The 25,617-nt window shown below is 36.8% G+C and overlaps 1 protein-coding gene across 1 annotated transcript; it reads right to left on the bottom strand.

Moving 5' to 3' along the window:
• Positions 1 to 2,731: 2,731 nt before the first annotated feature.
• On the bottom strand, positions 2,732 to 25,165 carry LOC140158983 (reticulophagy regulator 1-like). Its single transcript, XM_072182284.1, is given in 8 exon segments — positions 2,732 to 4,149; positions 4,592 to 4,816; positions 5,394 to 5,528; positions 9,217 to 9,301; positions 10,295 to 10,420; positions 20,652 to 20,686; positions 21,159 to 21,265; positions 24,930 to 25,165. Coding segments are annotated over 8 exon segments (1,659 nt in total). The 5' UTR covers positions 25,148 to 25,165; the 3' UTR covers positions 2,732 to 3,421.
• Between the last annotated feature and the right edge of the window lie 452 nt (positions 25,166 to 25,617).

The raw sequence follows: 25,617 nt of genomic DNA, 5'->3' as shown, positions 1-25,617 counted from the left end.
CCAGGATTATGTGTATATATAAGAAAACCTGTAATGTCCATAAATACTAGTAAATAATAATAATTAATATGATGTCATAAAGAGAAATAAATATGTCATAAACTTTGAAGTGTTATCATTTTGTGTAAAAATCCCTGTCTTAAAAAGTTATGCAGCATGCATCTTATAATCTTCCACTCAAATCGGCTAAGATTGTTTTGGGGGAAAGCAGTAATATGAAAATAGTACTATAACTATTTATTTTTATTTTTATATAAGTCAAATGTCACAGCACCATCTGTTGATAATGACATGCAGTCAGGGAAACTATAGTTCGGGACAGTAATGTTCATATAACGAATTCAAAAGCGAGCCCTTACATATCTGTTCTTATTGCTTTGGGCTATTCCAGACCATACACCACCCCCTATGGAAGACATGACCTTAATCTCACACACAGGGAGTGTGAATTTCAAATGAGTTTCCCTGAATGGGTGACTACATTTGAAATCTACAAGGTCTACACCCCCTTTGTGGGAGATGAAGTTCATGCCTTCCATAGGGGGTGTATGGATCTCAACAGGAATAGCCCAATTTTTACATATACCATGAACACATATTTTTGTTAAGGATAATAAGCATGATGGATTATCGTATGAAAAGTATAAATATTTCAAAAAGTAATGAGTAATGAAAAAAAAAACTTTCATAATTGACGGACGGCCAGGTGAGAAGAATCAGCAGCATTTCTCATGTATAAAGGTGCATTCAAATTCAATGGAAAGGTGCATTCAAATTCAATGGAAAATAATGCATAGCAACTGAACTATTCTTTCTGTGCAAGCTGAAAAATTACTCAATTTCCACTTACAAGTTACTACACATTACCATTGTTACAAGAAGCTCATCAAATGATGCGATGGACTAATTACATATTACAATAAATGAATATTGAATAGAAGTTTCCAAGTGTAAAATGAACTCACAAGAAAATGATGGCTTATCACTACAGGATTACAGGAAATATAATCCGATTCAATTTCCAGGTCAGGGTTCGCACTAGGGTTTGAAAGTGAGGGGCTTTGAAACCCCTTAACCCCCCTGATTCTCTAAAAATAAGGGGTTTTCTTAAAGATGTAAGGGTTTTTAGTAACGATGACAAATTCTGCAACCCTAAAATAGCATCAATAATCTGCACACACAATGCAGAATGCATTTTATGGTATTCCACCTGAACACAATTCTTGATGTATAGTTGCATTTGTTTGTTTTTTTCCTCTTTATTTTGAAGATTTATTAAGCTGATCATACGATCAAATTTATAAACACAACGGTGGTGATGACATAAGCAAAGGTTTTTCGCAAATAGGCCAAACCTAGCCAAACTGATTTCCGGTTTTGTGATCTCTCTAGATCACTCTCTAAATGTGATTTAGTGAGATCGATCTCGCTAGACCACGCTCTAGGTGTGATTTAGTGAGATCGATCTCGTTAGACCACGCTCTAGGTGTGATTTAGTGAGATCGATCTCGCTAGACCACGCTCTAGGTGTGATTTAGTGAGATCGATTTCGAAAGACCACGCTCTAGGTGTGATTTAATGAGATCGATCTCGCTAGACCACGCTTTAGGTGTGATTTAATGAGATCGATTTCGCTAGACCACGCTTTAGGTGTGATTTAATGAGATCGATCTCGCTAGACCACGCTTTAGGTGTGATTTAATGAGATCGATTTCGCTAGACCACACACTGTGTTGCAACAGCATATGTAACTGGCATATGGCATGGATAACAATAAATCGAGGAACTGAGAGTCCCGAAAATGTTACGCGCCAGAAATCACCTTTATATAATCAATCAATGCAAAAATTTCATGCGTGAAATTTTACGAAAATGCGCAAAATAGCAAGTTAGCGAGAACCCTGGTCAAGTTCACCTTTAAAAACATTTTATCAACAAACTTATTCCCCATTAGAAGATAATGAACCGTTCATCTCCCTGAAATCATAGCAGCAATGAGCAATTTCTCAATAATCCACAATTATTACAAATTATCCCAGCAAAAGCCACAATTCCACAAGTGCAACATCAAGATACAATATACAGAAGAATCCAATTACATCTGTTGATGTTTGCGTTGTGTTTACAATCGTATGTATCATTTGGAGACGAGCAGTTTTACCATGTCATTTCCATGTTAAAATTTGACAGGGAGGAACAGTCATGTCCAACTTTTCTTAATTGCAGTGATACATTCATGTATGATCTGTAGCTGAGGAATTCAGGAATAGAACATTACGCATGTCTCACTCTACCCAATCAAACCGCTCAAGATCAGTGCTGTGAATGTAACGGTAGTATGAATTTTAGGTTTTAAATGGCAATTACAAATTACAGCCAACACTAAATTGCCAATCCACCAGTGGCATAGCTAGGCGTTGTGGCACCTGGGGGCAAGGATAGAGAATGGTACCCCCCTCATTTCCATAAAATTTGCACATACCACTATTTATGTTGCAAATAGCTTGAAAAGTTTTGACTTTCACCGCTCGAAAGAGGTGCATTAATGAACTAGGGGCCACTGAATTGGTTGATTTGGCATTCCCGAAGATGACTCCCAGGACACATGCCCTCCATTTCCCCCGAGCTATGCCACTGCAATCCATATGATCATAAGTTGTGTTGTATGAGACAAGTTGTGATTGCTCTATTGCCTTCATTCCTCAGACTACATGTATTGGGGTTGACAAGTCACCTAAGGGCTCATATTGAAATACCCTACCACGTTTTCACACAGAAAGAAGGCAGGATTCCCCTCGCTAAGCGCGCGCCTCAGGAAAGCTCGGTCATAAACGGATAGATTATATGCATCAGTGATACACCCTGCCCAGGATTTTAACAAAAGAAGGCTAGCACAGGAAAGCTGCAGGATGGCGCACACCTTCCTGTGTAAGGGAATTTCAATATGAGCCCTAATATGATGTCAACTTTGGCCACTGGCAAATACTACCTGTTTCTTTATACAGAAAATCACAGTTCTATGAAGATGGACCACTTTTCATAACATGCACTTTATTTCAATGTGGTTTTTTTTCTGCCTAATAACACATTTATAGTCCTAAACCAGTAGGACAAAAAACATTTCTGAAAACATAGATTACATGTAGTGTCTAAATACAAGGTGTTTCATAAATTAGAATTGCTACAACCCAACCTTAAGCAGTTGTTCAGATTTTAAATTTATTAAGAATATTTGCACATATTTTGTTATTTCACTGAAGAACTAATATAAAAAGAGCTTACTGCAACTGCCGAGTTTAAGATTACTTTACCCTTTATGTTGTTCAAACTTGGGTTGTAGTATTTACTAATAGTAGTAGTAATTAGAAACCAACCTGTTGCCACATGCATTATCATAAAGACATAGACTCAAGTAAACTGTTCACTTTTCACCCGGCCACCAAGAATTGATAAGCCCCATCCCATAACCACTCAAACGTGACATAGTACCCCCGCTTGCCGTCGATTGATCACTTGAAGCTGGCTCATTTTCAAGACTAGTCAGCTCAGACTGGTCAAGCATCTCAAACTGGTCTACAAGTTCAGCTGAATCACTGGGTGCGAGTTGTCGATGTCTGATGTCGTCTTGGACATTGTCATCGTGTGTTTTGTTGTCTGAGATGTTGGGATGTGGAAGTTGTTCAGCTTGTGGTTTGTTTTGTACTGTATCATTGTCTGGATAATCTGTTTGTACTAACTGTCCTACTGTTGATAAGGCATCCTCCATAATAGATGCTACTGTGTTTGTTAGAAGCTGTGCCGCTGCTGGTGGCAGGGTTCCCGATATCGGACCACCGGACAAGTGACGATCTCTCTCTCTTCTATCGAAAGTGTCATAGTTTGGGATTCGCACATCTTCCGATAACCCATATTCTTCGTCTTCGCTCGATGTCTCCTCAAAATGTGTAGACACAAACTGGATTTTATCAGGCGGTGTCGATGTGATTCTAGGTGGTGGTGGCGGTTCCTGAGTTGATGGTGGGCGTGAATCTCGAGGCAGCTCTATGTCTAATTCATCGGCACTGTGATCAAGAAGGCCATCGTCATGAGCAGGCATGCTGGACAGACCACCCATAAAACTTGTTCCTTCTGTATCTGTTGCGTGGCTTTCTGTATGTAAAAGAGAAAATGCCAATACAAAGGTAGATTAGTAAGTTTTCCAACACTTTGCATCATTCTGAAGTTTAAAAATCTTGTTTTCTTTTGATATTGAAGAAAGTTCTACGACTATACCAATGACAAATAGCCCAGGGGGTTCTTTGTGGAAATGAGGGTATAGGGTGTGCAGCAGATTCAGGATGCATTTTTAGCCATTTAGTTTAGACTCAGGGTGCATTTTCAGCCATTTTGGTTTATTGATTGCCTTCAATTTCATGAAAATTTGGTTTAAGAAAAGGTGTTTTTTAAAAATGTTTTCAAAAGAGTGCCAATTTTTCATTTTTTTAAACAAAATTTGCTACAATTTTCTAAAAATTTATATAATTTCAGGTCAGTTTTTCGTCAGATTTGGTTTAAAGTCGGGTAGTTTTTTGGAGCACCAAGCAAATCTTACCATCATCTAGTGACAATCCACGTGGCATAATGCCCACACTGAACATGGTGACAGGTGTTGCTCTCAGGCTACCAACAGAGGGCGTCATAGTGGCTGCTTGAGCTAATGCCGCATCACGAGCAGGGTTTGGAGTGGGGCAGAAATCCTCTAGTTCACTGTCACTTTCACCCAGGAGCTCACGTCTGCCTGCAATATGTAATGGATGACCTCGTCTGCCAGAACCTGCTGAGATACAATGAATTTGTAGAGTTGGTAATAATCTCATAAACACTATAAAAGCAAGGTCCGGGAACAGAATGGGTGTGACTGTTGCTCCTTAATCCAACTTAAAGTCGATATGAACAGGGCTGGATTTACCATTGGCCCAGGGCCTCCAAAATTTGGGGGCCCCAATTTGGCATGTGCATGTTTCTTTTTAGCCCGAAAACACCATATTTTGGACCAAAATATGCTAACATTGCAAAATGTTTTGCACTTCATGCGCACTGGCCATTTACATAGCAAAATTCACCTTCATTTTGGGCTGAAATTGTCAGAAATTGAAAAATTTTAGCGCGCTTCTCGCACAAATGTCTAAGTAAAACCCATCGTATTGTAGGCCCCCTATTTGTAAACCAAAACTTGGTTACTTGAGTGCACATGCCTTCCTCACAGTGAGTTTGGGGCCTCCAAATTTTGACCTGGCCCAGGGCCCCCAAAAATGTAAATCCGGCCCTGGATTTGAACACTGAACACTACAATTGATAAGCCAAAAATTAATCAGAAATGTTGTTGAACATTATTGCAAATCTTGTCTTCTCACCTCTTGGTTTTCGAGTCTTATAGGTGCTTTGTTCCACACTATGTTCAAACTGCTTGAATAGAGGCTTCAGCTTCTGGTGAATTTGTTTGGTGAATTCGTGATACTCTAAACAAGGCCACAGAAGAAGGCCCATTACTAGAGACAATCAAAAGAGGAAAGAAACACAAAAATAAATGTGTTGTACCAAAGATGTTTAGCAATTTGGAGTAGGGTATGATCCCCCCTCCCCCATTGAAAATAAGTTATACTTTCATTACAATTGTGAAGATTGTCATTCATATTGATAACTATGATTTTGAGATTATAATCTGATCTGATTTGAGATAATAATCTGATCTGCTGGACTTATGTTTTATGAGTAAACAGGTGAACTGATGTTAAAGCTTTTTGACCTGTGAAGCGGATGTTGTGTCACACGTCGAAGATGAGCCAAACCTCTGATGGACCTACTTGATAGCACTTAAGGGTTTACCGTCGTAACTAAACCTATCGATCAAATTTTTTTAAATTGACATATTTTGTACATTAATATGTGTAGATAATAAATCAGTAAAAAAACAGGGGGTGCCGGACCTTACTTTTGAGCTACAGCCGTTTTAAAAGAGGTGTACATTTCCAAAAATATCTGTACACTTCAATGGCAAAATCAGCAATTTTCTTAAAATAGACAACCTTTTGCGTTGTAGAAAAAAATTGTATCGATCAAATTTGTTAAATTTTATATATGTTATGAAAAAGAAAAAGCTCTGTAAATCGCGCAAAAAAAATTGGGGGTACCGGACCTTGTTTTCACGTAAATTGACCAAAATAGGTCAAAAATGCATTTTTTCTGCGACACCATGCGTAGTTAATTGCGTACATGGATATTTTAGTGCGTACCAACACGCTGGTATACACGCAGCGATCTGATGCCGGATAAGCGTTCATTTACGCATATGGCCACAAAAAAGGAATTGTCTGTTTACGCAGGAAAGTTTTCACTGTAAAAAAAGTTACCTAAGAAGTTACCATAATAGGAACAATTATTCTAATGATGTCGATTATTAAGACTTCATGCCTTAATGTTCCTACTAATTTGGTGTATTTTGGTCATAAACGGGTGTAAGAAAGACGCTCATTCTGTAATCTGCAAAGATATTGGACCAAAGGGTTATCAAAATACACAAAGTGAGGAATTTTCAGCCTTCACCAGGTTCACCTGACTCGATCGACCAAAAAGAGGATTTATTAAACATGTTAAAGCTTAAACGTTTGACACCATGGCGGAAGTGTTTGACTATAATAGGCCTACAATTATTATAGGCATAGGCCTACTTAGCATGCTTAGTGCTGTTTACCGAGAGGAAAACTTTTTTGGTCACAAAAATATATAATACGGAATTATCTCGAGGTGGATTCATATCACATCGCAGTTCAATTAAAGCAAAGTTAAACACTGGGTTGCCTATAGCTGTAGAAAAACGTTTGGCTTATTAGGCCAAAAAAAAAAAAGGTTTGTCTCAAAGCTCATGGCGCATTTGTAAAATCGTGAGATTTGGAAAAAAAGAAATGCGGAATTTTTTTTTATTTCAATTTTTTTATTTTTAAACTTTTTCCAGAAAAATTCGGCGAAAATCAGATTTTTTTCTCCAAATAGGGCCCTACCATGAAAAAAGTCGGGAATAAAAATTAAAAAAATCGCATTTCGCATTTGTTTTCAAACAACTCGTGAGCTTTGAGACAAACCTTTTTTTTTTGCCTTAGGCTATGATATTATTTTTGTAAATGTATGACACATTTGTTTGAAATTGAATAGTTTTGATGGTGTTGTCTATGTAGCATGCATTATGAATTCAGTGCACGTATAGGCCTAGGTCTTTACCCAATAACACAAAATGCTTTAAACATTTAAATGTTGGATTATAAACTTTTAAAAGTTGCCGTGTGGTGCGTTTTATTATGAAACGTTCTATCATAACCTTTAATAGGCCTATAATATACCGGTAGCTGTTACCCAACATTTAGGCCAAAATATTATTAAAACGAATTAACCAATTTAACCAACACTCGTTTAGGCCTAATGTTTACAAAAACCACTTGATTCTGTGTTTGTTGGGTAGGCCTATAACTTCATACCATACTGTCGAAAGCCTACTTTGGGGAGGGGTCCAGGTCTCCGTTATCAGTGGAAGCACGCTGGCAAAATTTGGTTTGTAGGCCTACATGTTATATTTAAGCGCCACCTTTCTTGCACTCAGCAAACATTGTTTTCTTTATTTTGGGGCCCTGGTTATCGCCGGTGAGCAAAAATAGCATTGACACGCACAACACGCATCGTTCTCTGCGATGTCTGCAAGCATAACGCCGAGCGAAGCGGCGGAGCATACGCACGCGTTGAAAAGAGGCGCAATAGTCGAGTCGAATCGGGTGACGACGGAAAACCCTTAAACAGTGCTTATCATTTGTTTGACAATACATCGTACAACCCGCAATCGGCAAGGCATAGGTGTTTTCATTGGTGGTTGTACGATGATCAGGCTGCCCATTTGCTGTCAATCTTGCGGTCTAGACAGGTTGTTGTTTTTCGAAACAGCTGGGCTGCACATTTACGAGCATACACCATGTGTGTGAGTGTTTACGTTTGTGGTCAAAGAATAAATGACAAACAAGATCTCGGTGCATGATAGGATGGCTAAAGTCATGAATATTCAGTAGCATCTCATTATTTTCTATATTTGGTAGTCTACATAAAATCCAGAGCACAAATGTTTTTGAATCAAGACTAAACGAGAGGAGCCTTCAATTAACAAAGTAGACGGGCTATGTCACAACTTGGCAGGTGCCTACTGTTCAGCTATCAAGAAGATCCCTCAAAGGTTTGGCTCATCTTTGACCTGTGACACAACATCTGCTTCACAGGTCAACAAACTTTGCCGCTTTAACATCAGTTGGCCTGATGATGCAACCCAGATAGGATGTGAAATACTGCCACTCATAAAACGCAAGTCCAGTAGATCAGATTATAATCTCAAATTCATAGTTATACTTTCATTAACAAAGTGGATTTCAATCAGCCTAAACTCTCCAATTTCTCGTCTATTTCCAAAAGACATGCTTTAGATGACAAAAAAGTTAGTTTGTAAGTAGTAATTTATGTACCCAGATGAAGAACAGATGTCATGCAAGCAGCAAAAGCATTAAACAACCTCAGTTACTATACACACCAGTTTGTTCTACTAAAAACTAATTGCATCACAGATTGATCACAATGTTCTACTGAGAAAGACCATGTGACAGTATTTGTATGCTTTAAATTACTCAGGTAACATACATGATGATTGTCAATATATCCAATACACTTTTTAAAATAATAGTACTTACATTTAATTTGAAATTACTTGGTACTCTAGGTCGGTAAACATGAGTAAGATTTATTCTTTCTCCTAGAGAAGTCCTTTTCAGGGCTGAGCTTTCCGAACTCTAGCTAGTGACATCTTCAGAGCAACAAAATAATAATGATGATGCACCTTATATACACTTGGGGACTGTCAAAAGACAGTTTACATGGTCAACTGGTGAATATAAGGTGCATCATCATATTTCTTTAGTCGCTCTGAAGATGGCACCAGAGTTCTGAAAGCTTAGCTCTCTGAAACAGACTTCTCTATGGAAAGAATAAATCTTACTCAGTCCTTATATTTGGTCTTTACTTTTCTGCTTGAATTATGCAACTTTTGCTTGATACGTTGTAAAGAGAAGTCAGATATGCTGAATTGTGATACATGTTTCTGCATGTTTGTGGTCAGGAACTAAAAGACATGCTTTTACCGATTCAATAACTTACATATGAAATATGTGAGAATGAGTCCAGAAATTTGTTGTCCAATTCCAGCTAGTATCAAGCAGGCACTGCATATATACAGACAAAACTGTTGACAAAGAAACCAAAAAAATATGATTAATTTAATAGTTTACAATTTTGTTATAAAGTTCACATACTATGTTAGTGTTACCATTTTTCTTTAGACACAAACACATGTACCTTCTCTATGTCAATGTGTCTGTTTGTCCATCTGTCTCCCTTGCTTACAAACTGCTTAATTCGACTGGTGTCCTCAAACTGTAATGGCTTTCAACAACTTTTTGTCCTACATTACCATCCTGAAGTCTGCTGCCACCAGTCCCCAGTGTCATCTTTCAGAATGTCTATGTACGCCAGGGCAGGTCTTCCAGGTTTCCGCCTCTCATGCTTGGGTATCCAATGAACCATATTTAATATCTCCATTTGTTATTAACACCATTAACTCCTAATCTTTTTTTTTTTTTTCATTTTGCATCAACTTAACCCATTAATCACTGAACATGTATAGTCAAAATAGTAATTACACATAGCTTCAATGTCAAGGCTAATTTAGGCTGGGCATTAAAAGCAATTCTCGCGTTTCACAATACGATGCGCCTCCAGCAGTCGCTGGGTCAAGGCCAAAATATGCAGTGCATCATGGGAAAATGTCGACATTCAAAGCCCGCATAATACAAATACAATACAGGAACATACATCATTGTGGGTTTAAATTTCATTATAATGATGTTACATGCGAATGCACACTAAAACAACAACTATAGTAGATCCATTTTCTATCTATTGATCACAGGGAATCCTTCATGGAGCTGTTTTCAACATATTTATTATCACACTCGCATGAAAATTCAATACCAGCTAAAACGGCAATGTCGACTCTGGAGTAAAAAATTTGACTGCCAAAAGCAACCGCTGGCAGTCAAATTATCTATTAAATTATCTATTCAGTTAACAATATTGGTTCAAACTAGTGTTCTCTGTATCACAAGTGCAGTACTCGACCCACTGAGCTCTTGAACCCACCAATGTTACCACTATTTTCAGTTACCAATAAATTTACCTTGGAAGGTTGTATCTGACGAAGCTGCCACAACCGTAGCCAGTAGTCCTCTAGCTGGACCCATATTTTACCCAGATACTGGCACAGTTCAGGTAGGCTCAGTAGATTTGGATGAACAGGGTCCATCTGAAGAGAAAGAAAAAGTTTTGATTTATTCAGATTCTTTGGAATGCATTAGTACTATTAGGATTCACAATTTCAGGCAACTCTCAACTCAATGTACTCAAATGTACTTCAAATATGAAAATTAGCACTAAATTGCCACACATCCCATACATGTGTTCACCAACAAATGTGGACCCTAAGTAGTTTACAGCGTAATCATAGACCTCTACGCACTGATATTTCACTATTGAAAGTGTGGACCTTTGTGGTAAGATATATTTAACCGCCAAATCGTGGACCTGGTATTACACCTCCCAAATGCATCGTCAGGGGTAGCACTAGGTTTTAAAACCAGGGGTTCTCAGAACCCCTGAACCCCTTGAAAGTGTTAAAAATATGCGCTCAAATCCTAAAATGAGGGGTTCTCTAGTCAAGTATTGAATGCCCGTTTCAATATCAGTATCAGATTTTGTGATTTTGGTTATGATGTGTAAATAGTTAAGGCCTGGCAAAAACGCGATCTCCCTTTCACGCTGCGATTCTCACTATTAACCAACTATCTGGCTTTTAAAGAAAGTTCCCATGCAGTGTACTTGCTATAAAAGTGTTGCTTTATGCCATAAAAGTTAGCGAATTCCATAAAATGCAGTTCAACTTGCAAAGTGCAGAATTCAACAGCATTGCAAGTCACATGTCACGAGTGAAAAAGCCATGATTTACTCAATAAAAAATGACATTTCATTGCAAGTGAGTTCAAGTTTAGGCCAAATATCATGATATTTATTGAATTACTGGAGTATTTTGACTATAAAACATAATTCAAGGGCAAATTTTGGTCACTTTTTTCTTCTACGGCCTCGTATTTCACCGCTGGCATATCTCTACACACCACCCTTGAAGCATTTCTTACCGATCCCTAGAATTAGAAATTACCAGCTCACGTACGTGTCGTCATTCAGTACTGCAATAAAACTCATCAGTGATTCTAGACAATATCACAATCTGTGTTAAATTACGCTGGAGGTGTATATTTTATATTTATTTTTAAATTATGTTACAATGCTACGGCGACTTCACTTCAACATTTATGTTATTGCATTTTATGTTACATAATTTCTGGACAGGTCGTAAATATTGGAGATCGAAGCTTTTATTTTTCTTTCACATGTTTTCATTTTTCTGCGCGCATGAAAACCCCTGAACTGGTAGCAAAAATGAATAGATGCGCTCAAACTTAAAAATATGCGCTGTACGCGCAGAAACGCAGGTTAGCGCGACCCCTGTGCATCGTTACGGAGCTTACAACCGTGGACGTCCTGTGGGTCCGCACTTTATGAGTGAAATGTCATTAGTGGGTTCACATTTGTCGGTGAAAACAAACACACCCACACACACCCACACACACCCATAAAATGCAACATTCACTTGGAGAGATGACTTTCACTGACACAGGATTGTATCCCCCAGTGTAGCTATCAGAATATTGTATTTAAGGAAAACCCACAAAAACTTAAACTAAACCTTCCAAGGACATTGGTTGAACCCTTCTATTCTGTTTCAGTTCAAAAAGATAATTGATAGATTCAACCCATTCAGTCTACAAGTGGTGATCGAGATCTCGTTAAGGTTACACAAAGAGACGTATAAAAAACGTATAAAAGACGTATAAAGTTGTTCTCTAAAACAGAGTTTTCTCAGTAATCAAATATCGCAGCGAGTGAAATGTTGGTGCATTGGATGTAGCTTAACATTTTTGTGTGTGTTATATACAAATTATTAGAATAAATTTGAAAATCCTTCGTTTAAAGCATTTTTACCCACCATGTACACAAGATCAAAAACACGTTCCATGAGGTTTTTTTCAAATGTGCGCTCCGTATAAATCCACACCGAAGCGATTGTTTTCTTCTTTTTCAGTATTGTATTACAAATCGATCAAAGAAATAATGTTGCCATGGGGAAGAACCAAATACAGTACCGATTAAATTTTAAAAGCCCGTTTTGGGGGAAAATTTTGGAGAATTTGCTTGAGAAAAAGCTGGTTTGTGAAATTATCGATATCTTGATTACGAGATGTTAATTTAGACATCTGAATACCTACATTATTTCTCAACATTCTGCCAATTGCTATTCCATTTGATTTTCACTCCAAATTGAAGCTAGTTTTGCAAAAAACGAGGTTTTCCTCCATCAGTTCGTTCAAAATTTCAGCGCCGACATGCGTGTTTATTCTAAGAGCCATAATGCGGACGCGATTGTAATCATATGTAATTGCATCCAATTACAGTAATATCATCCGCTTTGAGAACAGTCAATTGCGTAAGCTGAGCTATGGCTCAGTGGATAGAGCGTTGGACTGGGAATCTAATATGAACTATTTTTGTGGGTTCGAGTCTCCGTGTGGCTGAATTTTCTTTTTTTTTCTCTTTTCTCATTTTTACTTCCTTTCTTTCCTCTTTTCTTTCTCCCTTTCTTTTTTCATTTCTTTTTTTTTTTTTTTCTTTCTTTCTTTCTTTCTTTTTCGTTCATTTTCTTTCTCTCTCTTTCTTTCTCTTTTTCACTATTTCTTTATTCTTTCTTGCTCCTTTCTTTTTAGTTTTATTTGATTGATTCGCTGAGTGCAGTGAATCGTGAATTTCGTGATTGATTGTTTTTCACTTTATATAATTCAGAAATTTGTAGGCCTGCTAAGTCTGTCTTGTTGATTTTCATCCCAAATTCGATTTACAAATAATTGCTTTTTGATATTGTTGTTGTTGCCTACCCTTACATTGTAATCAGGGGAATAGCAGCATTGATTTCATCAAAGATATCAAGGCTATAAATTCAAAATGCCCCAATCAATTTTAAAATTTATAAAATCCTTGTGAAAATTGTTTAAAACGGCTTGTGCCACCCTCCCCGGCATCCGAGCTCCGGGCACGAGCTAAGCCAAGTTTCATAGCGTTTTCATGTCTTGACCGTGGATCGATATTCTATTGTAAGTAGGCCTCACGTCCCGCACGCTTGTTCATTTTCTGCATGGCTGTTTCTGTTATGAACTTACGCCCTCTGAAATCAAGCGCATGAAAAACTCTCGGCTAACCTTAAATCTTAATTTCCTTCAATTCTGAGCGATACTCACAATTTTACGAAATTAAATTTATGGAAAAGATGAAAAATACTTGCCAAGAAACCCAAGATCATGTGAGAATCTGTGAAACTTCCCATGAAAAATAAAAATAAGTAAAGTAACCCAATCTATTATTGAAACCAGAATGTGACATTTTATATATGATTCTAAATGTTAGATCCATTAAGGGGGTACTACACCCCTGCCCAATTTTGTGCCTATTTTTGCATTTTTCTCAAAAATTATAGCACATTAGTAACAAGTAAGATATGTATATTATAGGGGCAAGGACTACAACTACTGCACTGAAAATTCAGCAACTCAAGGCAAGTATGTTATTGATTTATTGATCAAATATTGGTTTTCCCTCATTTTTGACTGTAACCCCACAACTGTTGTCTGTGCTGAAATAAACTTTACAGTGCAGTAGTTGTAGTCCTTGCTCCTATAATATACATATCTTACTTGTCACCAATGCGCTATAATTTTTAAGAACTAGATGGACCGCGGTTCTCGGATGTCGCGGTTTTCGACGCAAAGCGTCGACCGTGATGCCTCCACCAAAGGGAGTGATGTGGCATGTACTCACAAGTTGATACAAAGCTGGGTGACCCCGGATGACCCCAAAATGACCTTCCAAATATTTGGCTCTATATATTGACTGTACCAACCAAATTTCATGCCCATACGACAGTTTTTACTAATTTGACCTCAGATGACCCCTGGGTGACCCTGGATGACCCCAAAATGACCGTCCAAAAATTAGGCTCTAAACATTGACTGTACCCACCAAGTTTCATTCCCATACGACAGTTTTTACTAATTTGACCTCAGATGACCCCTGGGTGACCCCAAATGACCCTCAAATGACCTTCCAAAAATTTGGCTCTAAATGTTGACTGTACCTACCAAGTTTCATGGCCATATGACAGTTTTTGCTAATTTGACCTCAAATGACCCCTGCATGACCTCAGGTGACCTTGACCCACTAACCAGTACAAACTTATTCTGCCTGGGGTCAAGATGCACCCACCCACCAAGTTTGAGGAACATGCGACCCCTAGTCTCCGAGAAAAGAGGTAAATAAGGAAAATGAGCCCCCTGACCTCAAATGACCTTTTACCTCAGTATATGACCTTGAACCTCACCCAAAAAAAGTAGCCAGAGTTTTTGACCATGACCCACCTATCCTGAAAATATGAAGTCAATCCGCCCATCCATGCCCAAGATATGGCATCCGGACAGAAGCACGGAAGGACGGAAGCACGGAAGGACAGACATTGCTAAAACAGTATGCCTCGCGGTGGAGACATAAAAATGCAAAAATAGGCACGAATTTGGGCAGGGGTGTAGTACCCCCTTAATTATATCAAAATAGCATATGTTATAATTGATATGCTTCACTGGTAATTAATTAGTTTCCTGTTTTCCTTGTCATGTTTTCTAAGTCCAAACTACATTTATTTTTAGATACTAATTAGTACTGAGACTAGAATACTAGTCTCAGATTAGTAGGGCTTGTTTAGATGAGAGTACACATATTGTATGGAATTACCAAAAGTAATTATCAAGTCACTCTCTATTTACAGCCATATAATAACATTTTCATACAAAATAGATTAGCATTTCTTTGTCATAAAATGTTAGCTTTTACTGTCAGATATATTCCCTTTTATTTTTGAGCCGAACAACTAAGGCAAAGCAAAGAAAATTGGAATTTACTACCAGTGCCAATGTCGCCAATACATATCACTCCTTCGGTCGTGTTATGAATGGGTCCTTTTTTTCAGTTTGGGAAAATTTGTAAAAACTAAGACAATTTGGGTTAAATTCAGCTAAAATTTTGACTTTTGGTATATCAATGGGTCCAAATTTCTTGAAAAATTGGTATATTTATGGGTCCACTTTCAAATTCTCAGCGTGCACGTCCCTACCAAAACCAAACTTGAGTACCCCCGGTTATAATATGGCTTTAAGTCACGCCCCATGACAAACAATGAACAGACATGTTCAATAACATGTATCTTCAGTTGTTCATTTGCAATTTGCAGCTTTCAAAGCAAATAATATACACTAAGCCAAAAAGAAACTTATAATTTTTCACAAGGTCGTATCTTAAAATCCTGTCCATCAAAATTAACCAAAATTACACACAGTATTGCCTCAATACTCTACCCTAAACACATGTCATTAATCAAGCAGTTGTCCAACTGGCACAATAGCAAAATGCACTGATATGGAACAGCTTCCTGGACCACATTCACAGCCCTATTGGCACCCAACAAACGAAATCTGTGAGAACGGCATCTTGAATCACCAGGATCAACATGTCAAATGTCCAAACAAAATAATGAAGTCCATTAGTAACGGTATGTCCACCGTGCGCTTGCACGCATGCTGTGCACCTGCTTCTCATGCTTCCAACCAAGTTCCTGATGATATCCTGGGGATTGCCCCATGCTTCTCGTTACTAAAGGACTTCATTATTTGTTTGGACATGTGACATAATGATCCTGGTAAGTTTGTTTTGACTCTCTTTAATGTTTTTAACTTAATGTTGTTAAAATTGGTTGCTGTTACCTGTGATTCAAGATGCCATTCTCACAGATTTCTTTTGCTGGGTGCCAATAGGGCTGTGAATGTGGTCCAGGAATTTGTCCCATATCAGTGCATTTTGCTGTTGTGTCAGTTGGTCAACTGATTGGTTACTGACATGTGTTTAGAGTAGAGTATTGAGGCAATCCTGTGTGCAATTTTGGTTAATTTTGATAGACAGGATTTTAAGATATGGCCTGGTGAAAAATTATAAGTTTCTTTTTTGGCTTAGTGTATTTGTGGTATTTTTATATATGAAGAGCTTTGTTGCAAAACCCCTTACATCCACTTTTGACTTTTTGAGAAAAACAGCTTTTTTTAATTGTACAAGTATTATCAAGTTGATTTAAATTAAATCTAGTCAACTGGACTTACTATTTATTGACTGGCTGACGTTTCACATCCTATCCTGGATGCTTCCTCAAGCCGCCTGATTTTTCGGGCGGCGATTGGTCAGTGACCGTGACGGGTCACAGAACGCCAGTCAATAAATAGTAAGTCCAGTTGACTAGATTTAATTTAAATCAACTTGATATTTTATTTACCTGGATGACTGAGAATATACACAAATATGTACAAGTATTACTTGTTCGATTTGATCCAATTTGGGTTTGGATAAAGTGTTGATGAATAGAAACTAAAAGAATAGGTTTGGTACAATTTTCAAGCCTTCCTATTTATTTTATTATTTATTTTATATCGCACCTTTTGTGGATGTAAGGGGTTTTCCAACAAAATAAAATTACCCCTTTTCTAGAAACCACCTTTGCAATCAAATTTGAGCCCATTTGTTTGCACTACTTTGTGTAACTTGACTAATGCTTTCAAAATCAAAAAGAAAAATTGAAATATCTCATTTACTTTTTTAATTGTGAATTTTTAATTAAATTCGGGAAAATGGCATTTTTTTGGTATTTTCGAAGCTACACCTTTTGTTAATTAAAATGATTTTTTTCAAACATAGTGACCCCAAAATATTTCCTTTTGGTTTTAATACTAGTAAAGAACATTCCAGGCTACTATTATACCTCAAAAAATTAAAAAAAAACACAATTCTATATTCATTTTAAGTTCAGATTTCCGGAAATTCCCTAAGATTTCCCAAACAGGAAATATACGATATTTCCGGAAGGGAAGGTGGTATGAAGGTCAAACAACCACCAAAATGTGTATTTTTACCCACACTATAATGTCATGTCAATAACTCATTTCGGCCGAAAGTGGATGTAAGGGGTTTTGAAACAAAGCTCTTCATATGTGAAAAGGGTTATGCTTGATTGAGAATAATGTGACATTTATTAACCCGAGTAACATCATTACATGAAGCCTCAGTAGCAGTTGAGATTGGATTACGACTTCCCTTTCTGTTGATGCAAATGCCGACAGTAACATTGATCACTTGATGAGTGGGCTTCTTTGCCTTAATCTTTATCTTCAAATCTATTTCTCTCTTTTATTCCCATTATAGCCAATAGGCCAGAATGCTATAAGTTACATGTGGTCGCATGTCATAAGTTGGGTACGGTATGCAAAAAGGGTGGAGGGATTACATTTTTCGGAAAATTGCGTTACAAATTTGATTGGCTTTCCATAACCCCATATCCTACAGCAGTGGTTGATACCTCATTTTAAGCCTAATTTTATACTCTTTCAGTCTACTGAAGCATATAATTATACATTATTCAACAAAAAAATCACATCAGTTGAAACGAAAAATGCCAGGGGTGGAGGAGCAGGCGGATGTGGAGCAGGCGGATGCTTGGGAGTGTGCAATAGGGCCTATGTGAAAATTCACATGTCAGCATGTCAAAACTACTGGTTACTTTTTCAAATCTAGTGAGGGTATGATGTATTGACAGCTTTGAATGTTGAATTTGTACAACTAAAACAATTACTGACTACTTAAGGTGGTACTACACCCCCTGATAAATTTTTTGACTAATTTTGCATTTTTCTCAAAAAGTAACTACACACTGGTAACAAAAGTTATGTATATTATAGGGGTAAGGACTCCAATTACTTCACTGAAATTTCAGTGATTCAAGACAAGGGGTTCATATGTTAAGAAATGAGGTACATTCTAGCGGTACCTCTTTTCTTATCATAAATAACATGCCGCTTGTCTTGAGTCACTGGAATTCAAGTGTAGTAACTGGATTCCTTACCCCTATGGCTGTGTAAAATTAATATTTTGGTTCTCGTCCCCTCCCTCCTCAATTTCTGGGATTTGTCAGATTTTTTTATTTTTTTTAGATTTTTTATTTTTTTTAGACTGTGGGATGATTTATGAAATCTACATACATGGTCGCATGTCATAAGTTGGGTACAATTTCCATTACATGGTAAAAAATGACAAAAAATGTATTCTTTGATATGTTGTATATATTGACAATCTCTAATAATTAACACCATTTTTAACCTTAACACCTGCTTAATTTTTGAGATAATGCTTAATTACTAATTAATTAAATACACAGGCGTCTATGTAAATCTCAATTTTCAAATGCGTTTTTCTCAAATCGGACCTCAATTACAAAAATGACTGTAGAATTTTTATTTTATGCAAGAATGTCATCAGATTTGGAGGATATGTTCTCAAAACATTAATGCTTCAAATGAACTATTTAAAATAATTGTATGTATGTTAATTACATTGTAAAGGTCAATGACCTTTTTATGAGTAATTAGCGAGATGGTTATTCTATTATTGAGGAAATGAATATCAAGAAGAGAATTGTACATTAGCATATTGCTGAAAATACTGAAATTCAACTAGGATTTCATTAAAAATGAAAAAATGGAACATATAACCCTTTTAAGGTGGTACTAAACACCTTGATAAATTTGTGACTATTTTTGCATTTTTCTCAAAAAATAATATCACACTGGCAACAAAAGTCATGTATATTTATAGGGTAAGGAATCTAGTTACTACACTGGAATTTCAGTGACTCAATCCAAGCTGCACGTTATTTATGATAAGAAAAGAGGTACCGCTAGAATGTACCTGACTTCTTAACATATATAATGAATCCCTTGTCTTGAATCACTGAAATTTCAGTGAAGTAATTGGATTCCTTGCCCCTATAATATACATAAAACTTTTGTTACCAGTGTGTAGCTACTTCTTGAGAAAAATGCAAAATTTGTCACAAAATTTATCAGAGGGTGTAGCGCCACCTTAAGTAGTCGGTAATTGTTTTAGTTGTACAAATTCAAAATTCAAAGCTGTCAATACATCATACCCTCCCTAGATTTGAAAAAGTAACCAGTAGTTTTGACATGCTGACATGTGAATTTTCACATACATGTATGCCCTATTGCACACTCCCGCATCCGCCTGCTCCACATCCGCCTGCTCCTCCACCCCTGGCATTTTTTATTTCAACTGATGTGATCTTTTTACTGAATAATTTATAATTATATGCTTCAGTAGACTGAAAGAGTATAATATTAGGCTTAAAATGAGGTATCAACCACTGCTGTAGGATATGGGGTTACGGAAAGCCAATCAAATTTGTATCGCAATTTTCAGAAAAGTGTAATCCCTCCACCCTTTTAGCATACCCAACTTATGACATGCGACCACATATAAATAAGTTTATTAGAGAACAAGCATCATTTCCAAGTCTTTTTGTGGTACTCTAGGGGTTTATCCCTCAGAATCTCACATTTGAAAAAAAAAAAAAAAAAAAAAAAGGGCCTCATCGTTTCCTCGAGCACTGTTGGAGAAGACCGAAAACTACTGACAATGCTAATTTTACATTGAAAAAAAAAAAAAAAAAAAAAAAAAAAAACCTCCCTCCCTCATCAATTCATGAAAATCCTCTGGACGAGAACCAAAACATTAATTTTATTCGCCTATAATATACATAACTTTTGTTACCAGTGTGTTATTATTTTTTTGAGAAAAATGCAAAAATAGTCACAAATTTATCAACAGGTGTAGCGCCACCTTAAAGGGTTATATGTTCCATTTTTTTCCATTTTTGATGAAATCCTAGTTGAATTTCAGTATTTTTAGCAACATGCTAATGTACATTTCTCTTCTTGATATTCATTTCCTCAATAATAGAATAACCGTCTCGCTAATTACTCGTAAAAAGGTCATTGAACTTCACAATGTAATTAACATACGTACAATTATTTTAAATAGTTCATTTGAAGCATTAATTTATTGAGAACATATCCTCCAAATCTGATGACATTCTTGCATAAAATAAAAAATTTACTGTCATTTTTGTAATTGAGGTCCGATTTGAGAAAAATGCATTTGAAAATTGAGATTTACATAGACGCCTGTGTATTAATTAAAAGTAATTAAGCATTATCTCATTAATTAAGCATGTGTTATGGTTTAAAATGGTGTTAATTATTAGAGGTTGTCAATATGTACAACATATCAAAAAATACATTTTTTGTCATTTTTGACCATGTAATTGAAATTGTACCCAACTTATGACATGCGACCATGTACATGCAACAGGACCCAAGCATGTATCCACACAGAGCGACCGTATAATAAATAAGTATTGATAATGATACCTACCCTTCTTCATCTTCAGGATCTGTTGGCGGAACTGTAGATGGAGATAAAAATGTTATGGAATTTTGATCAGAAAATGTCAAAGGCTTAAAAAAATGTGAACCATCTTTCTCAAAACTTATTTGGTATCTTATTATTATGCCATCAATAATTCAAGATCGGAAATTTGCTAATTTATGAGATGATAAAAGGCCTATTATGTATTTTTGGCAGAGACTCTTGACCAGGGGTTCTCAAGTCAAGTATCTGAAGTTCGACTTTTAGAAAACAGAATTGTTCAAGCTCCACTATCCTAGCGAGCGAAGCGTCGTGGGCTCAAAAGCATGGTGTCCATGGTGGGGTCGATGGGGCAGAGCTTTTTTTTTTTCGGATTTTTCAATTTAATTTTTTTTTAAATTTAATTTTCTTTTTAAGCGACACTTGGCTTGTATCGATCGCATAAGTGGTGCGCGCATCGCAAGTTGAAAATCCCTGCTATAGATAATGTCTTTAATATTTTAACTCACCCCTTATTTCTGGCCAAACTTTACTGTAAATGGTTTCCACACACACATAGATGATAGAACACACAGCCACTAGGAAGACAATGCGATATTGGGTGCTAGAGGCAAGCCTGAAATTAGACATGACGGAGAGAAAACAGTTTGAACAAGATTGATAAACAAATGTCCTGTAGACGATAGAACACAAAGCCACTAGGAAGTAGTTCCAAGGAGCTATGTGTATGTGTCGCCGCGATTTAGCGTGCATTCATCACCATATTCACATGTACATAGTCGTGGAGTGGACTTTTCGCTGCTCATAAAAATCACTCAAAAATCATCTTTTTAAATATTTCTTTGGACAAAAGCTGATGCGTAAAATAAGTTGAGCAATCACAGATGACATACATCAGTGACACAGGTTTCTAAAGTGAGTATTTTACTAGATATACTAATGCAAATTTGTGAAAATAAAATGCTGGAGGCACCCCACGGGAGTACCTACAACTTGAGAACAAGTCCTCAAAAGTTCGAAATTTGTAGTTACTACAACTACAAATGCGATATTGGGTGCTAGAGGCAAGCCTGAAATTAAACATGACGGAGAGAAAAAAGTTTGAACAAGGTTGATAAACATTATGCCCTGTAGGTCAGTGGCGTAACTACCGGGGGGCAGAGGGGGGCAACGTGCCTCGGGCGCTACCCTTAGGGGGGCGCCAAATTGACCAATTCAGCATCGATTCTGCGCCCCTCCAAGCGATGAAAGTCAAAATTTTCAGCACAAAATCAATTGGAAGAACATTTTAAGACCGATATTCAACTTCTACCAAAATTAATTAGTGGTAGGCCATATTTGTCCAAAATTTTGTGCGTCCCGCGCGCAAATGTTTCAAAAATTGCCCGCGTCTAAGATATTCTGGGGGGGTGTAGGGGCGCAAATTTTGTTTCTTGCCCCAGGCGCTACCAAACCTAGTTACGCTACTGCTGTAGGTTCCACCACCTTGGGGTCAAAACTCAAAGAATATGGGATATAATTTATGTAAAAATAGACAATTGGGTAACTTCCATTTGTAATATACTCACTCCAGTTGTGGAAGATATAGGTAAAGCTATAATATAGGGAGAGTATGGGTTTCAAAATAATTAACTCTGACCAATTAAATTTGAAAAACATACTCTCCCTGTGGAAGATATTTCCAAAATCTTCCACAGGGGGAGTGTGGATTTCGACTGGAACAGCTCATTCAACAGTATAGCCAAAACCCAGTCAGGATCTTCTGACTGTGACTCATCAAAAGGTTACATGTGTGCCAAGGCAAGATTCATCATTATGCATTTGGTGGCACCGGTATTAATAATTATTAGCAGGTACCTGGGACTTGAATACGGTACATACTTCAATTTCAATTTTGTTCCTCAAAAGAGGATTTTATTTACAGTATTTATAGGCCACCGGCCCCAAAATACATTGATAATAACAGGAAATAATTTATTTTAATTCGCTTAAACATTTATCTCTTTTCTTACATGCGAGTAACACAAATTTTCCCAAATTATTTTAAAATATACTTATTTGTAGTTTGCATTAGTATACAAAATTTAAAAGTGGTAGGGTTTTGATAAAAATACTTCTTTATAACCCCTCCCCTTTGTAAACCCTAAAATGTGATTGATTCTGTCTGCCCCTTCCTACATGAAGGATACAACTTTATTGACCTCCCCCTTGTCCTTTCAAAGTAATGGTTGCTGGTGTATTATGTAAGTCCCAGAGTGTTTTGAGAAACTTTTTAAAATATGCAATATAAATGTGTACCAAAAATCTTTTGCCCCTCAATCTGCCGGCAATGAGTAACTATCGTACATGTGTAAATTCTTGAGAATTCTTGAGCAACGATGCTCATGAAGATAATACAAAGCCCGGCCTATATCACTTATTAACAGGATATGCACGTAAATCAGAGCTTCTCTAGAAGTCAATTTGTTCTATAAAGATTTATTACTGTACTTCACAACAACCATTAATTTTCAAACAATGCCCAACAACTAGAGAAGTACAAGTCATCTTTTGATTGTAAATTTGATCGATAGCATTGTGATACTTGGCTATGCACTTTTGTCAGTGTGTTTGATACATTTTATAGCGAGGTTGTAACTTGTAATCACTATTTTCACATTTAAAGGGCATTTCGTGATCCACAGCCTCATCCCCCACTTTTCTCAAAAAAGTTGAGATTTTTATATCACTGGAAACCTCTGGCTACATAATGTTTATGTACAAAATATTTCTTGCAGATTAATTAGTTTTGCAAAGATATCATGAAATTTGAATTTCGTTCTGGTGCACCAGAACGAAATTACAACGCATTGTCTATGGAGCAGTGTAATACACATAATCATGCATAACTCGCAAAGCGCAAAATCGGAATCAACTGAAATTTTGGGAATAGGCTTTTTCGTGGATATGTACTGAAAAATGTCATAAAAAGAGGATGCTAGGATCACGAGATACTCCTTTAAAACAACTTGATTTATAATATTCACCACAGAAACTGAATAAATAATAAATAACAATTACTGAAACAAACAGTGATTTGGATTAAGACTGTTTGCTAAATATTAATCTCGAACAAATTCATAGTGTATAAAATATAGCAGCTTGAAAAGCCGTCCATAATTAATGCTAGTCGCAGAAGACTACTGTAGAGCCGGGATTTTTCAACTGGAAAATTGTGAATTTTCGGGCACTGTTAAGAGCAAATACATATACTTTGAACAGGCGAGAACAAATTAAATATTTCCTCGCTATCTGGTTTTTCATTTATTGTTATTCAATCAGAAATTATAGTAAGCTTTCAGATTGTAATTGCCGACTTTCAAACCCACCCTTTTTATCAGTGACCACGCTTTATATTTGGACACACATTTTAACCAGAAATTTTCCAAATCCACCCTTTTAGGCACTTTGCTGACCCTTCAAACCCACGCTTTCTAAAGCGTGGGTTACCAACTATGAGTCCAGAGACCATGTTGGAATGCTGTATGTGTTGGGATCTGAACTAGGTAGACTGGAAGTAGATTCCTACATCTAACTGTCCTGGGGAAGTATGAAAACTGATACATATTGGTGCTACTTTGGATGTTGATATAGGACTGGCTGTGCTGACCATGAACCATCCTGCTTGGCTTTTGGATGTATTCTGGGATGTTTACAGCTGAATGGTTGTTTTGAGTCTTGTGAAACATGGTGAGCCTGGCAACGCATCTTCTTTGCTGTAAGGTTGGCCATTTTAGTTTCTCTCGCATTGATGTGACGCTTGCTGTCCTGTCGTAAGGGGAATTACCACTCAAACTTTAAATTTTAATTATAATAATATCACTCGAACTTATCACTCAAATTATCACTCAAGCTATCTGTTCTATACTAAAATGCAGCAAACCTTTGACGAGCGCGATTACCGTGATGTTGCAAATTCGGCGCTAACAACGCGTACGGCGCACAGTTCATTCATTAATTTCCACTCGGCAACAACATATCGCCTCAGCAGCCAATCAGAGACAAGTGCGTGCAACGCAGTAAATACGCGATGTATCCTTACAATACGCGCTCGTCAAAAGTTTACTGCATTTAAAATTATATCTACTGTTTTTGTTCAGTTTTATTTTTTAAACAATGCAAATGAATGCCTCGGCCCTGTAATCATGCTTGTCTGTTGTTGTTTTCTTTATAAATAATTATTATACATTGTAATGGATTGTAATACATGCATATCTGATATATCAACCATTGCAACTCACCAAAATACAACATTGACAACGATGAACATCAGCGCACTGCGCCTCGGTTTCTCCCATACTAATAGGCTTTGTAGTTGTAAAATATACCCTTCAAACGGACTCAGAATTTCCCGAAATCTCTTTTCTCTATATTTCACTCTTGCTTGAAGTTCAAGAGCCTTCAAAGATAGAGTTGTTGATGGCTGGTTTTTGCTGTCACTTCCAACTTCAGGCTCCATTTTTAATGTTTTGGTTATTTAAAACAGTGTTTCTAGTAGTATTCATACATTTCCCACGATTCCTAATTCAAATACAACTACAATAAAAATTAGCATATTCTTAATTTACTTTTGAACAATATCAAAATTATCTTACTATTTTATTTGACAAATTTTATATAGGTAGTGAATTTTCAACTTTTTTGATGCAGTACATATTAAATCGGTGTACTTTTTGTTTTAAAAACGCCGATACACCACAGATTTTCTTGTTTTGATTTGACGTCACAGTTCACGTGCTTGAGTTGAAGGTCAATGAATTTCCGGAGTCCAGTTGCACTCGGCCAATACCAATAGTATTTGTTTTAACCTGAGACCATGGTCTCAGGTTTTAACCTAGACATTTTTTGTAACAAGCTGATTTTTTCAGGAATAGGTCCAGAAAAGGTGTTAGTCCGTAGTCAAAGTTTAATATAAACTTCGGCATCAAA

This window comes from Amphiura filiformis, chromosome 8 (assembly GCF_039555335.1).
Source record: "Amphiura filiformis chromosome 8, Afil_fr2py, whole genome shotgun sequence".
NCBI classification, from domain to species: Eukaryota; Metazoa; Echinodermata; class Ophiuroidea; order Amphilepidida; family Amphiuridae; genus Amphiura; species Amphiura filiformis.
The sequence above is the reverse complement of the archived record's forward strand: the minus strand, read 5'-3'. Positions and strand labels throughout refer to the sequence as shown.